At 33.1% G+C, this 18072-nt stretch overlaps 1 protein-coding gene across 1 annotated transcript; it reads left to right on the top strand.

The window, feature by feature from the left end:
• Positions 1 to 8174: 8174 nt before the first annotated feature.
• LOC149420814 (prolyl 4-hydroxylase subunit alpha-1-like) lies at positions 8175 to 16127 on the top strand. Its single transcript, XM_089635123.1, has 7 exons — positions 8175 to 8317; positions 10396 to 10577; positions 11080 to 11201; positions 12962 to 13186; positions 14997 to 15065; positions 15428 to 15593; positions 15985 to 16127. Exons 1-7 carry the CDS (start codon positions 8175 to 8177, stop codon positions 16125 to 16127), a joined length of 1050 nt encoding a protein of 349 aa, XP_089491249.1.
• The last annotated feature ends 1945 nt before the right edge of the window (positions 16128 to 18072 follow it).

Raw genomic sequence — 18072 nt, 5'->3', positions numbered from 1 at the left:
TGAAAAGGGATGAGGTTTATAAGTATTTAGGATACCCACAATCAAATAGATTAGACCATAGTAGTATTAAAAATGATATTAGGATTAAATTTCAAACTAGGATAAGAAAAATTTTAAAATGCAATCTATCTGCTAAAAATTTAGTAAAAGCAATAAATACTTGGGCAATACCTCTATTAACGTACTCATTTGGCATAATTAAATGGTCTAATACAGATTTAGATAACTTAGAAAGATTAATTAGAACTACGCTAACAAAGTTTAATTGCCATCATCCAAATTCAGCTATAGAACGAGTTAATTTACCTAGAAATTTAGGAGGTAGAGGTATAGTCAAAATAACTTCTTTGAAACATAATCAGGTAGAAATGCTAAGAACTTTTTTCCATAGGAAAGCTCATAGCTCAGAAATGCACAAAATAATTTGCAAGGCAGATAGAAATATTACACCTTTAAATTTATACGATGAGAATGCCAACATTTTTATAAATCCCAACCAGGAATTATTAGATTCCTGGTCAAATAAAATTTTACACGCAAAACACTTCAATTATCTCAACCAAACGTATGTTGACAAAATTAAGTCAAACAAATGGTTGAGTATTGGAGAGTTGAGCGCAGAAATAGAAGGATTTATGCTTGCAATTCAGGATAGAGTCATTAATACTAAAAATTATAGAAAGCATATAATCAAAGATACAAATCAAATTGATGATTTGTGTAGAAAATGTTTGGCTTTTCCGGAAACTATAGAACATATTATATCGGGATGTTCTATATTAGCACCGTCCGAGTATACATTTAGGCACAATCAAGTTTTAAAAATAATTCACCAAAATTTGGTAATTAAACATAACTTGATTGACTGCCGTAATGTAGTACCATATTATGAATACGAACCAAATTCATTTTTAGAAAACGAATTTTATAAAATATATTATGATAAAACTATACTAACAGACCGAGCGATTAGTCATAATAGACCCGATATAGTTTTACATGACAAAATTAAAAAAATAACTTATATCATTGATGTTGCTATTCCAAATTCCTGTAATATTCAAAAATCTGTTAGTGAAAAAATAAGAAAATACACAGATTTAGGAAATGAAATAAAAAGAATTTGGCATTCTCAGACTATAAAAATATTACCATTCGTTATTTCGGCTACTGGCATTATACCTAGCTCTATAATTAAAAATTTAGGCGTATAGATCTATCAAAAAATTTATATATAAAGATGCAAAAGTCGGTCATTTTGAATACATGTAGGATAACAAAAGATTTTTTAAATATTTATGTTGAGGGATCAGTAGGATTTATAGGCCCTGTTAGAAGTTCTACCGAGCCGAACCCTCTGATATGAAAATATCTGGAGACGGTGAATTTTTTTCCCATTTGATATCTGGTGATTTGACGTGTTGTTGTTCTTGTATTGTTTTGTATTTATTTTACTTATATAATGCACTTACATAGTGTTGATTGACTAGCTGATCATTTGTGGAAAAGTGAGTGGAAGGGTTAAGTTTTTCCTTTGGGGAAGACTTAACCCGGACAACTAAATCGGAAGTTAAAAAAAAAAAATATTTTTGTTTAATATAAGTTTTTTTGGAAAAAAAGTTTGATTTTATTTATTTGTTCTTGTTGGTTCGTAATACAGCGCAATTCGGAAGGGAGATTATTGTAGTTTTTTATGGCTTGGTAAATATAATGGTTTTGCATTTGAGTTGTTTTAAAGATTGGCGTAATAAATTGATTTCCATTTCTCATGAGTTTTCAATTTTGTTGGGAAAGTAGAGTTTTTTTTAAGTATTACTTTTATAATAACTGAATAAGTTGTTATAATAACTGAAACCAGAGACAATATTTTGAATTTGAATTGAAGTGGGGGCATTTTTGAACCCGATTTTCTTGTAAACTGTGAACAAAATGTCTAATACCCAAACACGTAGCAATAAATCAAACCTTGATAAAGAGGACAAACAAACTATGGATAAAATTTTTGATTATATCGACAAAAAGTTTGATTCTTTAAAAAAGGATATAATTCAAAAAATTGAATGTCAGAATACGGAATCTATAAAAAGTATTGAGTACATAAGTGCTCAATATGACGAAATTATTAAAAAACTGGATACAAATAATAACCAAAATAAATCAATCCAAAACGAACTTGAAAATATGAAAAAAGAGCAAGTGGGAAAAAACGCTACAATAAAAAAAATGGAACTAAGACTAGATGAAATTGAATATACATCAAATCTGCACTACCTAGAAATTGCAGGAATTCCACAAAGAAATGGTGAACAACTGGAGGAAATTATAAAAAAAGTCGCATCTGCAGCTGGAGTTCAAATCAAACACGCTGATATAAACAATGTGACCAGAACTACAGACCGAAGACTTAATGCTCCGCCAAAAATCCTAGTAAAATTTACAGAAATTAAACTAAAAGAAATCCTTCTATCTAAAAAAAGAGAAATGGACCTTAATTTACTAAAGGATTTGACAAACGAAAAAGTGTACATAGGTGAAGTAATAAGTCCCTACAAAAAAGAGTTGCTTTGGAAAGCAAAGCAACTAGCCAAAGAAAAAAATTATGAATTTGTTTGGATCAAAAATGGGAAAATAATGGTTCGTAAGGGTCATGATCAAAAAATTTTGTACGTAAATCATCTGGACGACCTCGATAAATTAATATAACAAATCACTTACTTGAACACACCAAACTGAAATACCTACTGAGAACATGGATAAGGAAACAATAACTACAAACAAACCAGATGAACTGCTAACTCTTAAAAACAATTTTAATATATTAAATAAAAATATACGAAGTATCAACAAAAACTTCGATGAACTTCAGATACTAATTAAGAATCTAAAAATTAATCTTGATATAATTATCCTCACTGAGTGCTGGATAAAGGATAAATATTCACCCTTACATATTAATAATTACACCTCATATGCAACCAATTTGAATTACACAAAAAATGATGGTGTGATAGTGTACATTAAAGATGACACTAAAACTGAAGTCAATGAAATAAAATTCACAAATGCAAACTGTTTGAAAATCAAAGTGGGTGATGAAACCACTATATTAGCTCTGTATCGATCACCAGCTACAACTAATATTAATCAGTTTCTTGAAACGCTTTCTAATGAACTCAATCTTCTAAAAAACAAAAAAAATGTCTTCCTCATCGGAGATATAAATATTGACATACTAGAAAACGGTCATCCTAATAGAACTGATTATCTGCAAACACTGGCCGCCCACGGACTTGAAAGTTTGATAAATAGACCTACGCGTGTTACAAATGACAGCAAATCTTGCATCGACCACATATTCAGTAAGACTGTTAAACCAACCAACTCTATCATATTCACCTCTACTATAACCGACCACTATACAACAATTTTATCTATTACAAAAAAGAAAATACAAAGATCGCAGCCCTACCCAATTATCGTGCAGAAGACAGAAACCATATGGAATGAAGTAAAACAACAATTATTAAATACAAACTGGATAAACCTACTGGAGAACCTTGATACAAATAGTGCCTGGAGTAAATTCATTGAATATATAACTCATACCATCATGTCAAATACCAAATCAATAGAAAAAAAGATTTCACATAAAAATCAACATCTTAAACCATGGATAACCCAAAGCGTTATAAATTGCATTAGAAAAAGAGATGAACTACACAGGAAAGTTAGATTAAATCCTTGTGATATTTTTATACAACGATATTATAAAAGATACAGAAATATTTGCAAAAATGTTGTACGCAATGTCAAAGAAAATTATTATAAGAAAAAAATAGACGAATGTAACAATGACCCACGCAAATTATGGAAGATCATTAATGAAATTACAAGTGCAAAATCATCCCATAACAAAAACATAGATGAACTAACAATTGAAAATACCCAAATCTCTTTCGAAAAGCATCCGGACAAAATTCTCGAATACGTAAACGAATTTTTTACAAATATAGGGTCAAAATTGGCAAAGCAAATCAGACATCCAAAAACTAGCATTTTACCAGAAGAAAAGGAAAGTATGAACCAGATAGATAAATTAAAGTTAACTAATGTAACCAATACTGAAATCAGAAACGCAATTGCATCCCTCAATGTTAATAAATCATCGGGAAATGACATAATCTCAAATAAAACAATAAAACAACTCCAAAATGAACTGACCTTCCCTTTGACATACTTGGTCAATCTGTCTATATCTACAAATGTATTCCCCTCATGCCTTAAAAAAGCAACAGTTATACCTATACATAAAAGTGGTAACAAAAAGGATATATATAACTACCGACCCATAAGTCTCTTAAGCTCCTTTTCAAAAATCTTGGAAACTGTAATGAAGAAGCAAATTGTTCATTTTCTTGAACAAAACAAATTATTATCACCATCCCAATATGGCTTTAGGGAAAATCTAAGCACCAATGATGCCATAGAAAATCTAACAAGCATAGCCATAAAAAACATAGATGAAGGGAAAAAGTGTTTGGCTTTATTCATAGATCTTCAAAAAGCTTTTGACACAATAGACCATAAAATACTACTAACTAAGCTAAAAAAAATAGGAATGGCCGAAACAACAATGAACTTATTAGAGTCATATATAACAGGGCGAGAACAACAAGTACAAATTGGCAAACAAAAGAGCAAACTACTATCTTTAAACTATGGCGTCCCTCAAGGAAGTGTACTGGGACCGATCCTATTCATTATCTATATCAACGATTTAACTAACCTTACCATTAAAGGAAACATAATCAGTTTTGCTGATGATACTGTTTTATTATTTCAAGAAGAAAATTGGACGGATACATTTAATGAGGCTGAAAAGGGGCTTAGTGCACTTCAAAATTGGCTTAAAATCAACTCGCTTACCCTTAATATAAGCAAAACAAAATATATAACATTTTCAATAAACGCAAGGAGCCAACCAATAAAATCACTAGAACTAAAACTACACGAATGCCATGGAAATAATATACAATGTTACTGCCCCGTCATCGAAAAAACACAAAACATAAAATATCTCGGAGTAATAATCGACGAAAATCTTAGATGGGACCTACACATCAAAGGTATTACGGAAAAACTCACAAGCCTTATATATTTCTTTAAAAATCTAAGAAACGTATTAAATAAAAAGGATATGAAAAAGGTCTACTACGCATTATGTCATTCTCGAATTGAATATGGAATCATAGGATGGGGATCTGCTACACATACGTACCTACACAACCTGAATACGATTCAAAAAGGAATCATAAAGACCATATTGAAAGTACCAATTAGAACGCCTTCAATTGAAATATTCAATTCCTTTGACGTACCAAATGTACAGCAAATATATGCCAAAAATATATTATTGAAGCTCTTCAAAAATAACAAATCCTCTACTAGACTGTGTATGCATAACACTAGATCGAACAAAAATGATATAAAAAATATTCCAAGGTATAAAACCACATTCGGACAAAGAAACTATACATACTTTGCAACAAAACTCCATAACATCCTTCCCCAAGACATAAAACTAATAAAAAATCCTAATGAATACAAATCATTAATAAAAATATGGCTGAAAGAGGTCAATGAAAAAACCCTAATGAAAACACTAAAAACGATATAGAAGACACTAAAAACGACATAGAAGACAAATAAACCATATTTAAATAACTTTAGTCCGCCTCGGCACAGGACCCCCTAGTGAGGAGGACTAAGAAATACAATATTTTATACTTAATTTCACCATTATATTTTGTATGTAACAATTATTTTATATAGTCGCTAAAATAAAAAAAAAAAAAAAAAAAAATAATAATTTTTTGCGAGACTTTTACTGAGTTTAGGTTGATTCCGTAAATAAGCAGGGAGTGGACAAGAGCATAATATACATTTTTTAGTATTTTCACTATTTTCATTCCTATGCAATGTTAGCTGATGTGTTTAAAACGGCTCTATTGAGATATAAATCTATACTGATTGCCTTCTAACAGTGTTTGTGTTGATAAAATCACTATGTAACAGTTTTTTGTTTCTTTTTATTTGTTTTAATAACTTTGTATTAATATTTTTTTGTTTCTTGTTAACTTATAAAATCTTATAATTTTTCCTTTCTTTCCATATTTTACTTTTACAGTCATAAATTTTCATGTATGTAAATGGCACTTGTGCCGTTACACCAGTAGTTCTGTGTAACGGCACAAGTGACTGGCAACATGCAAAATATTTTTCTAATTTTCTCTTCTCCAATAAATTAAAAACCAAAATTTCCTCTGAAATCTTAATTTGTTGATTTGTTGGTAGGTTCTTAAATGCCTACCTACTCAATTACGTACCATTTATTTTACGTATTTAAAAAAATATTTCAAATAAGGAATTATACACATGTCCAAATAAATTTCACTATCTTTTATAAGACTGTACTTTTTTAACATTCTTCGGAAAGGTAGATACCACATTAAAAGAATGCGAATAAGATGGTCCAAATAAACACGACGATTTTACATTTGAAAAAAAATAATCTTTATGGAACCATTAAAACAGTTACCATCTTGAACCGTAAATGGTACATACAAAGAAGATGGTCCAAATAAACACGACGATTTTATTTTTGTTGTTTGTTTTTGGGGTGTTATGCCGTGTTGCGCTAACTCCTTCTTTAGCCGACGTTTCGGACAGCGTTGCAGTGTCCATCATCAGGGCAGATCCGGTAGATCCGAAGATGACGATTTTATATTTGAAAAAAAATAATCTTTACGGAACCATTAAAACGGTTACCATCTTGAACCGTAAATGGTACATACAAAAAAATTATAGACAGATGAAATACAAAACTTTCGAGTTAAGCAGAACTTAGCTATGCTCAGTCAATTATATTTTAGCTCTGTAACCTTTTTTTATAAATATCTAATATGTAATCAAATTGAATTTTCTTTATTTTAGACATTATGACCAATACAATAAAGAGTACTCAATAGCTGTGGAAGATGTGCCAAATTATTTATCTAATCCAGTAAATGCATTCAAGACTATAAAAAGGCTAAATATTAACTGGGTGCACACGTACAGCGTTATGGACCACCACGTTCCGGGTAAGATACTACCAACGTTTCTCTTGAAATTGATACAGAACAAGAATGCATTTGAGCTGACTAAAGTATAAAAAATAAAGTACCCATACTTTTTTTTTGTTTTTGTCATTTACAATAACAAAATGTACGACGTCTAATAAGTAAACCCTTATTTGAAAAACCTCAAAATTATAAAATAAAATAACATAATCAATGGTTAAATCCATCAGAGACTTAGGGCCTTATGTATTTATTTATTGATTCATGTTCTCCATAAAATGGTTATGCACCAGTATATTACGGAAAATATCACAAATTTGAGGTAAATGTAAGTATAAAAGGTCATGGGGTAGTTTTACTATTTTGTTACATATGTTAAAAGATAATTGCTGAACTGTCTATAAGTGAAAATGTCGATGGTCAATGCAAAATCGTTAAGCAGTTCAGTCGCTCTTTTGACTGGCGCATTCTGAGGCATAAGTTCTTGCTTTTGGAGGATGAAAAAGTGCATAGAGTCTTCAAGTTACCTCCATACCTGTTAGTTACATATAAGTTAATCTTTCTTATTATCCAAAGCTTACGATTTCAGATTTTCAGTCAACTTTGCAGTATATAATTTTATTGGATTTGAATTAGAAGAGACCAATACCTGCAAAAAACATAAAAATATGATAATACTGTTTGAAAAATTCTCTCGATGTATCAATACGATAATGCAAGGCACTCGGTACTCACCTGCGATTAAGCGCGCTAGAAAAATATCAAAATCTACATTATTAGCTACTTGCGGTAGTTTATAAAAAGCCGAAATAGTCCATCGTCACACTGGATCGATAACGGTACCGAATCGATAAAAACCGGATACACTGCGCAGAAAAATCCCACAACAGCTGCGTTGCTGACCTCGGTGAACGTTACTTTTCTCCACGGGGTCTCCGGTTTTTGTCGATTCGGTATTGATGCCGACCTAGTAGGGCGACGAACTTTCTAATTTCTCTTACTCCACTTACTTTAAAAATAATGGTTGTTTATTTTCCCCGACTAGCTAGGAATATGAGCGAGTTGAGAGAGTCATACTTATTCCCTGACGCCGGAGATCTGAACGGTTCTTCGGAAGCCATCGCACGGCTGCAAGACCTGTACCGGCTGGACACCGCTGAGCTGGCGGAAGGCAGGATCCTGGGCAAGCAGGCCAGGTGATTTGTAATGTTTGTACTGGCTCGCATTATTGGCTGGTGGCTGGTAGCTTTACCAAACTCGAGGCTGAAACTTGATCTCTTTTTAAATTGGACATGCGTTTGATCGTGATTCTTATATTGGTGACCCCGAAGTGATAAAAACTTTTGAAAACCTTCTTTTAGCCAACCAATCTCTTTATATTTATTTTTTTATTTTGTCTTTTATACGCCCATTACGCCGTGTATATGAAATGTTAACATTTTTTACACAAGGGTTAGTAATAAACAACGGATTGAAAGAGTTGATTCAAGTACTCGTCACGAAAGCGACGTGTTGTCATTTTTAACTCTTCAGCAGCTCTTGCTGCCACTTAACATGATACCGCTACACAATGCAGTTCACTGTCACACCTTTAAACTCCAAAAGGCACTAGGGCAAGAATGCTAATGAAAACTAAACATTGTAATGGTTAATTATTAGTGTTCCTTCTCTTTTTTTAAGGAGTGCAATTTCCACAGCTGGGTTAAGGTATCCTCTTCTGTTTTTAGTGTTTTTCAATGTTTCTGTATTGGCCATTTGTTATTTTACCATTCTGTGTTTAAAAGAATTATCTCTCCATTATTTTTTTGATCTCTTTTCGTTTGCCTTTTTTTCTCTCCAGATCAATGCATGGGTAATAAAAATAAAATCGTTTTTTTTTCATTATCAGTTCCTATATGGATATAACATAAATATATCTTCTGTAAGTGGCTTCACCACATTTTGATTAATGCCTTGAAAATGCGAAACAGCTATCACGCGTAATAATAACTATATCCTTGTACAAGCATAATTACTTTAATTCCTCTAATTAGCTGAATTGTCGCATTCTCATTTCGTAGACGACCATATTGTCTTCTATCTAATTTCTCCACTTCTAATGTTAATAATACGTCCAACTCCAGTGAAAAAGTGACAATTTCAACAACTCTAGCCGCTAGAGGGAGCTAGTGCAGCATATTGACTTTGACATTCCTTTCAATGGTGGCAAATAGAATTTATTTAGTATTTGGTGGCGGTGTTTTGCGCTTTCTAATTTATATTTTAATCAAAAATTTAAAAAAAAGTGGGTTTCGTGGTTCAATTTACGAACAAACAGCAAAAACACTCCCAAGTCGTTTTTCAAGATGCCAAAACACGTCGACAGAGTTGGTGAAATGATTTCGTTAACCTAGCAAACAAAATGTTCTTGAATACGTAAAACGTGGATTACACCGTGAAGATATAATTATAAAAAAATAATTTTAATTCATCAAAGCTGTGTTAGTTCCATGTAGTATTCTGTGTTCAAGTTGACGTTATTGTCATCGTCAATGTTGATGTTCAAAACGCATTTTTTGTATTTTTTTACGTGAAACATCACAAAAGCGCACCTGTCTCTACATAGTGTAAAGGCAGGGGAGCTATGTCGCTACCCGGTTGGGCAACCTTGTGAAGAGGGTTAAGGTAGGGGCTGTAGGAGAGGATTTATTTTATGCGAAGGAGAAAAAACAGATTTTTTTAATGTATTTTGAATTATCGAATTACAATATTTTTTATAAATACATACAATTAAATATATTGATATATTTTTGTAATTTTTTTCACAATTATATAAGTATTTTATTACCTTTATAAACCATCAAACACAGAGTAAATAGCGACATTAATATTTTTTTTAATGTACCAGCTAAAAAAGCAGAAGATATCTAATTTTAAAATAAATCGACTTCTTTAATTAATAGAATAGAAAAGACTTCTAGAGTATAATTTCACATAAAATCTGAGAGAAAATCAAGGCGCACAACTCATGCCGCTAGGAGGTGTAAATGTAGCAGGTTGCAATTTTAATCTATGGGAAACGTCAGAAGTTGGAGGTATCATTAATATTATAGGGTATTTGATTTCACTGCCTTGATTTTTTAGTACTATTTCCAAGCTTCGGTACCATATTTCTCTCTTGTATTCTTGTGTTCTTCAATAGAAATCTATTTTATTTTTGTTTTTAAATTAAGAAGCTCTAATTATTTTGTAACTACTTTTGGATTATAATGCTTATTTATGAATATGTTTCTAGTTTGCCAATGACAGCTTCAGACTGTTTCGAGCTCGGTCACCAGCTCGCAAACCTGGAGTTCTTCTCCAACTCCTCGAGCTGGTTCTCCGTGGCTCTGCACAAATACGAGGCGGAAGAAAATAATGACATATTTGGCAGGAAAGGTGTGCTGGAATACATGAGTTACTCGTCATATATGAGTGGTAAACGTGAACAATTCAAACGCTTTAAATTAAGGCATTAAAATTTTTTGTTTAAGAATCGCTAATATTGTCTTCAATAATAAAAAAATATTACAATTTAAGGTTTTACTCATTAAGTTATTCAAAAAAAAATTCACCCTAGACTTGCAGAAAAGTCGATAGATGTCGCACATTAAAATAATAATAGGAAATATTTATCCAAGACACTGTCTAGATTGTATGTAGTTAGAGTCCTGCGATCATACATATAGATAGCAGTCAATAAATTGGCGGTGAACAAATTAACCTAATCTTGGTAGTTCTTATTCAAATTATGATACAGTTAAATATGACCGAAGGAGATAGGGTCCCATTAGCTCAGTTGGTAGAGCGGCGCCCCGGCAAGGCGAGGGTCCTAGGTTCATGTCCTAGAGGTGACCGTATCATTTTCTGATTTTTCTGTTTCAAATTTTCGTTTAAGAATCGCTAATATAGTTTTAAATATGTTGTTTTTGGTTTGCAGGGGACATTAATATGGCCGTAAGTGCTCTTCGGCAGTTGCTCGACCTGGAGCCTGAGAACCCGCGCGCCCTGGACAATTTCCACAAATACTTGGAACTACAGAACAAAAGCGACGTTAGCGAGGTGAATTTAATTACTTGGTTTACAGGTCTGGTCTGATCTTTAAAAAATTCTTAATTTCATAAAATTTTAGAAAATTACAACCTTTGCAAGTCTAAGTAACTATGGCTGTGTTAAAATAAAACAATTCTAGTACACCACTATTTTTTTTGTGTAGTGAATACTCCAATTGACTTGTAGTACCTACTGTTTCACTTATGGTACTTCTGCTTTTAGATAATTACTGGATGATAAAGTGAATAATTAATGATGGCTAGACTATAATCATTATATCGTCGGTATGATATTTAAACTGTCGCACTGTTTTACGTGTACAAGTTACTGGAAGGAAGGTTATTGTTAAAAAGAGAAAACACCCATTTATACTTCGTCATAATCATGCGATCTCTTTCTTGCACGAATGTCTTTTTCATACTTTTAGGCATACGTTCATCACTGGAATACCCACACATCTTCTTTCTTATTTCTTCTCTTCTTCTGTTGATTGAGTTTGCGTTAATTTTCAAGTTCCGCGTGCTTGCATGAAGATTGGCTTACCGTGCACTATTTATCGTTACGTCAATGCTTGTTAAATCAATGAGGCTGGTCAAAGATTTTATTCACTTATTTAATTCACTGGACGCTCCTGCAACATATATTTTCCTAAATAGGTTAGCCCCCCTACATGTTATGACGGGCTAATTAATTGGATACATAACGATTGGTATATTTCTTCAGCTGGTTCCATGCAGAGACAAACAGAGGCCTCCTGCGTTCTTCAAAAACTATGATCAGCTCTGCCGAGACGAATTGGACCTTCCAGATATCATTAGAAAAGAGTAATGAAAACACACATCATTATGATCATTTGATTTTGTTTGCCTACGAATAATTACCTACTTATTAATTATTAGCAATATATTTTTTGAATAATATTTATAAGCAGATGAAGCTATAAAATGGTGCTGTAAAGTTTTCATATTTCTAGCCTCAACTGCTACTATCTGACCAAAAACGACCCCTTTCTGCGGCTGGCTCCGGTTAAAGTAGAAGTACAGTATCTGGATCCTTACGTTGCAGTCTTTCACGATGTCATATACGAGAAGGAAATCAATTACTTAAAAGAAACTGCCAAATCTCGGGTAAATAGTTTACTACTTATCTTTAGGGCGACAAATCAAAGTAGGCACCAAAATACGGATACGGTGTCATATTTTATATTGACGGCCTCTGTGGTTGAGAGATTAGGCTCTCGACTAGTAAACCGGAGGTCTCGGGTTATAAAAATTGTTAATTTAAAATAATACATAGTATATTTGCGGCACGTTCCAGAGTGGAAGATACTCTCAGTATCGCCCTGGTGTTAGACCACTATTCAGAAATGGCTTTGGCTATGTTTGGTGAGCAGAAACAAAGAGAGACATTATGAATTGACTTTAATTGGTTGCTGCTCGAGAATCATGAACTCATTTTATTATCTAAACATTATTCCATATTTACTGATTATACATATGTGAAGAATAAGCAAGAAGATATTTAAGTTTCCGAGATATTTCATCAAAATGAAAATTCAACACACCTTTAAAAAGTGATATAGAGTCATTAAAAGTGATTAAACAAAAACTAGGTTTAAAAGTTACATATTAGTTTTTGTCTAATCACTTTTCATGACTTTATATCACTTTTTAAAGGTGTGTTGAATTGTCATTTTGATGACATACCCGGTAACCGATATTTAACGTAACATATTGACTGTTTAAAGACAAGAAATTGGTGATTTTCAGCTTAAACGTGCTTCTGTCGTGGACTTTGCGACCCTGTCAGAGGTATACACGCGGTTCCGCGTCAACAAGCACTGCTGGATGGCCGACCGCGAACACGAGGTGATCGACAGGGTCAACCGGCGCACTCGCGACCTCACGGGGCTGACCCTCGAGTCTGCCGAGGCGATGCAGGTGGCTAACTACGGCGCCGGCGGGTACTACGAGCCACACTTTGACTTTTCCGTTGTAAGTTTTTAATATTTAACCATTGAAGACAGTATCAACGACTCTCAAGCGAAAAAATTAAACAGACAAATCTTTTAAACTGTCGGTCCTACCCAGTTGTTAGTGCAGTTGACTCGAGTCCCTGGGGAGGAAGGTTCAATCCTCACTCAAATACAACAATAAATAAAGTTTAAAAACACATTTTAACAGTTCACCGCAGTTTAAGAGACAGTTCTTGGGGATGAAGGCTCAATCCACGTCATATTGGCTGCTAACCGGCCTCAGAGATTGCGCAACTAGGCCAAAAATGTAAAATGTATGATTGTAAAAAAGAACTCTATTTTTAATGGGTTGATGTTTTATCTCGCTTATATATCTTTTCTCTCTTCATTACTTTTCACTTTTTTATATTTTACTTTAGATTAATTACCACTCGATATACTACATAAATAAAAATTTGAATGTTCATTTGTTTAAAATCTTAAATCTACCAAAGTTCTTCACCTATTGCTTTGAAATATTGACACAACGTTCCATTCGAATTCGCGCATTTTTAAATACCTATATAATATAGATATCACATGTGACGGGTAAAAACATGCTTTTTTAAAAAACTGTTGGGACAAACAATTTCTTTTTTAAACAGCGCCATCTGTTGGACGTAATAACAACACGTGTTATTATTTCTCTATCTGCAGAGACAGACTGACAAGGTGCAGCTAATACTAAATGAGTATGATCTTTAAAAAATTGATATTACGTAATTATTAAGCATATCACCTGTTGGTAATATTAAATGAATTTAATGAAAAATCTGTATAAATTGGTATTACAAATTTATAACAAAATGCCAGTATAGTTTTTATAAACTGTAATTTTGCACATGATTTGTTACTTGCAACAGGCACTGCCTAGTTAGAAACTAATTTTGACTGGGCCACAATGTATTCACATCTTTATTGCAGCTTATCTTAGACACGTATGCTTATCATGTTAATATTTGTCCATTGTTGTGTATGTAAGCATGTCTAAATTTTTTGTCTCTATTCTGTACTTATACTTTTATTTACCAAAATGTAATCAAAATAATTTTTTAAAATATCTTACCTCCAAATTCAACAATAACTTTGAATGTATATTTCAATCTCTGAAGCAAAAGCGAGTGGTAGCTGATTTAATATATACATCGGATTTTTAACAATAACATCGACATTGAGACATTTATATATTTATTTATTTATTGGACAATTTGTATAGCGCCGCTTTTGTGAGATATCACCTCAGGGGCGTACACGACATATAACGCTATTCAACACGCTTAATTACAAAACAAGTGTAGCATCTAGTTCTTCAATTAACCGCAATCTACATACATTCAATAATATTTGTATAGACTCTAATATCGATTTTTTAATCGATTTACTGCCCAATTTCAAAGTAGCATCACATCAATGATATTACAAACTGTTTAATGCGTATACATATTCAGTATATACACATAAACTCACACGTACACACGCACACACCCTTGAACACTTCACAAGTCATCCGGCAATTACTGAAAATACATACCACTTACGAGACATTACAAGGAAACATATCACCTTGAAATATTTAATATCTGTTAATAGTTGCATAACTGCAACCAATGTACTGTTTGTTTCTATAATATAAAATATAAATATAAACTAAAGAAATAAATAAACGTAAGTCTACGGTAATTTTTACCCACGCAAATCCGAACCGGCTGTTTTAATATATTTTATACAATCTACAAAATCATACGTGTAATACTTTTGGTAATATTATAAATATTATTTAATATTTTCAGAACAGAATGGGTGGTTTGTCTTTGGACAATGCACAAAATGGAAACAGAATAGCAACCCTGATTTACTACGTACGTACACACCTTAACATTTTTTTATAAAACCATTACTTTAAATAATATTTTTAATCCACTTTTACTGTTACTTGTTTATAGTTTCATCGTAGATAAATTATCTATATTATTTATTCTTCTGTAGCAATATTTAGCTTGCCTTTAATTAAATATTGTATTAAAAGTAACAGAAACAAACAAGTGGAGAGTGCTACATATTACATATACGAGTACCTACAACTGTAACATTTAACAAACTAACAAAATGGACCAAATTATTTGCGACATCAATCGCATTCCATTTTAGTTGGAATTTCATGAAACAATCTTAACTTTTGGAACATTACAAAATGATTAAAATACTGTCTTTATTTGATCAGTTATCAGATGTGGAGCAAGGAGGGCGCACGGTGTTTCCCGAGCTGGGGATGGGAGTCACCCCTCACAAGGGGAACGCACTCTTCTGGTTCAACCTGCATCCGTCAGGCGAGGGTAACTATGCCGCGTTGCACGGGGCCTGCCCTGTGCTGCAAGGAACCAAGTGGAGTAAGTTGAATACACTTGTTCTGTCAGTTATCATAAGTGAAGCAGTGGGGACGCATGGTGTTTCTAGAGCTGAAGGTGCGTGTACGTCCTTGCAAGGAAGACGTCCTCCTCTGGTTCAATCGGCACCCGTCGGGCGGCAATAGCTGCTTACAGACCTGACGGGAGACTGAGATAATGGTATTCTGATATTTGCTAAAACGACACTGCACTGTGCAGAAAATTTAACGAATTCACATACATCGAAACGACTAGTAGTTACAGCCAGCTAAGGGATAAGTCTGTGTCAACCGTATTAAGTTTTTGATAAACATCTGAAACATGCCCATATATTTTTTTTTAAATCGCACCTCTTACTTTCGACCTAAATATTATATTTTTGTTGTTTTTATAGTTGCGAATAAATGGATCCGCCAGAAAGGCCAGGAGCTTCGTGTGCCGTGTAATCTGGATTATCAAGAGGAAGGATTAATTAAAACCTACCCCGACCCTGTGTTAAAAGCAGATCACTCGGTCGACCAACTTCACCCAACATAATGAGGCACATTTTCATCATTTCGAAAGTAGTCCACCTGTACCCAACTGTGAAGTAAAATTAAATGCCAATGTGAAATAAGTATATTGCATTTTATAACAACATTTTCATTAATAAATTGCGAACCTGAATATAATATTTTCAATTTAGGGAACCATTTATTGGATAGTCAACACCTCTACCATTGTTCATCTCAAGAAGTTGGCTACGTTTGGTGACTTTGCAGGGGTGCCTAGGCTCATGGAGTCTATCTAGGTTTATCTAGGTTTTGGCGGCAGACGGGTCTGCCCACCAGATACGTGGTGGGATGTATCAAGAGAGTCCGTTTAAGGGAGACCATTTGACCTCTGCAGCTGGACTCTCTTGACCCATCGCCTTGGGCCAATGGGAGGGATGGGTTCATACGTCCATCACTTACCTCCGGGTTCCCACCCGCCACTCATACATTGTTCATTGTTACCCAAAACTTCCCTTAAAAATACCCTACATACATCATTCCCAAATATTAAATATTAGGTATTTTTAAAATCAACATGTTTAAATACCATTAGACCCATTAGGGCCCTATTTTTTCCGGTACCTAGTCTGTGTGTCAATCTATTAAAATAGTTATTTATCACAGGTATCCTTAAAAAATCCGCAATGTGTCAGATTTCTACTCTCTAGTATTACGCTGCATGCCGAAATATGCATTGCTTCCTTACAATATTTTTTCCCTGATAAGGTGGCGATGCTTTCTCGAAGCTCCTTTATATTTCAGTCACAAATAGCAGCAGTGATTTAGCAGCATAAAGCTATCGGGGCTATCTGGGAAGGGAGTGTTGTGGGAGGGGTGGAGTCTGGTCCGGCCGGGACCGTTTCTCAAGGGGGCGGGGGTGACTGGAAAAACAAAGATGACCGCCTCCCCGGGGATGGAGATAAGCAGGTGATAGAATAGGGTCAAGATTTGAGATAGAAGAACTTTATTTAAGGATTGAATTCGTACTTAAAGAAATAGATTTAAGGTAGGGCTGCCAAAGGTTTCCCAGTGCTACTTCAGAATTATTTATAAAATTTCTATCTGAAATCCCTGGCTTTGTCCGGGCTTTACGCCAAGTTTTTCTAAATCAGATGAACAGTAATTTTTTTGTTCAATAATTTTAAATTCACTTTGTGGCATCTTGTTATTTTAACGAAAATAAATCACTTTGTATACACCACTAATCATAATAATCGACATTTCAAAACCAATGGTTTCTTTTTTTAAATTAAAAAATATATATTAATCCAAACATATCTATTATTTTGATTTAATAGCTGTGAGAGCAATTTGGTTTATTTTTAAAGTAATTTAAACGTTAAGTGTGCAAAATTTCATCAAGTAGTATCAAAATTCTGCTTTAATGAGTGGGAAAGAGGGATAAGGGCTGGTTATTAGAAATCTCATGTAAACAATTACCTTCAACCTATTGTGAAGGTCAAGTGTTCAATTGTTTTCTCTATGAAATGGTTAAATGTTATATTCTAACATTTTTGTAAAACTAAAATAACTAGGTAGGTATATAATGTAAATGAGTCATTATTATCATATTTCAATGTATCAGATTAAGCGCCATTAAAAGGAAACTTTATTTATTACTTATCTTAAAATTTGCCTAGGTATTACTTACGCATTGTTTGTATGTACGAGTACATATCATCAGTAGGTATCCTATTTTAAAATTTCAATTAAGTATGTATTTGATAATCATTTTTCAATTATTTAAAAACAAGGAAACAAATTATTAAAAAAAAAAGTGCAATTAAAACTATTGGTTTTACACTTTGTAAAAAAATTATTTTTTTAATCTGTAGATCTTTCTCTTCTGACAAAATTATCATTCTGTAATGCATGTATTTTTATATTATAATGCCACTATTAACTCTTTAGCCATATGAAGAAGAAGGAATACATGAGATGTACTTGTG

Source organism: Hesperophylax consimilis, chromosome 9, assembly GCF_061612785.1.
Source record: "Hesperophylax consimilis isolate HC1 chromosome 9, BYU_Hcon_1.0, whole genome shotgun sequence".
In the NCBI taxonomy this organism is placed as follows: domain Eukaryota; kingdom Metazoa; phylum Arthropoda; class Insecta; order Trichoptera; family Limnephilidae; genus Hesperophylax; species Hesperophylax consimilis.
Note: the sequence above shows the minus strand (reverse complement) of the source record. Positions and strands in the feature narration are given on the sequence as shown.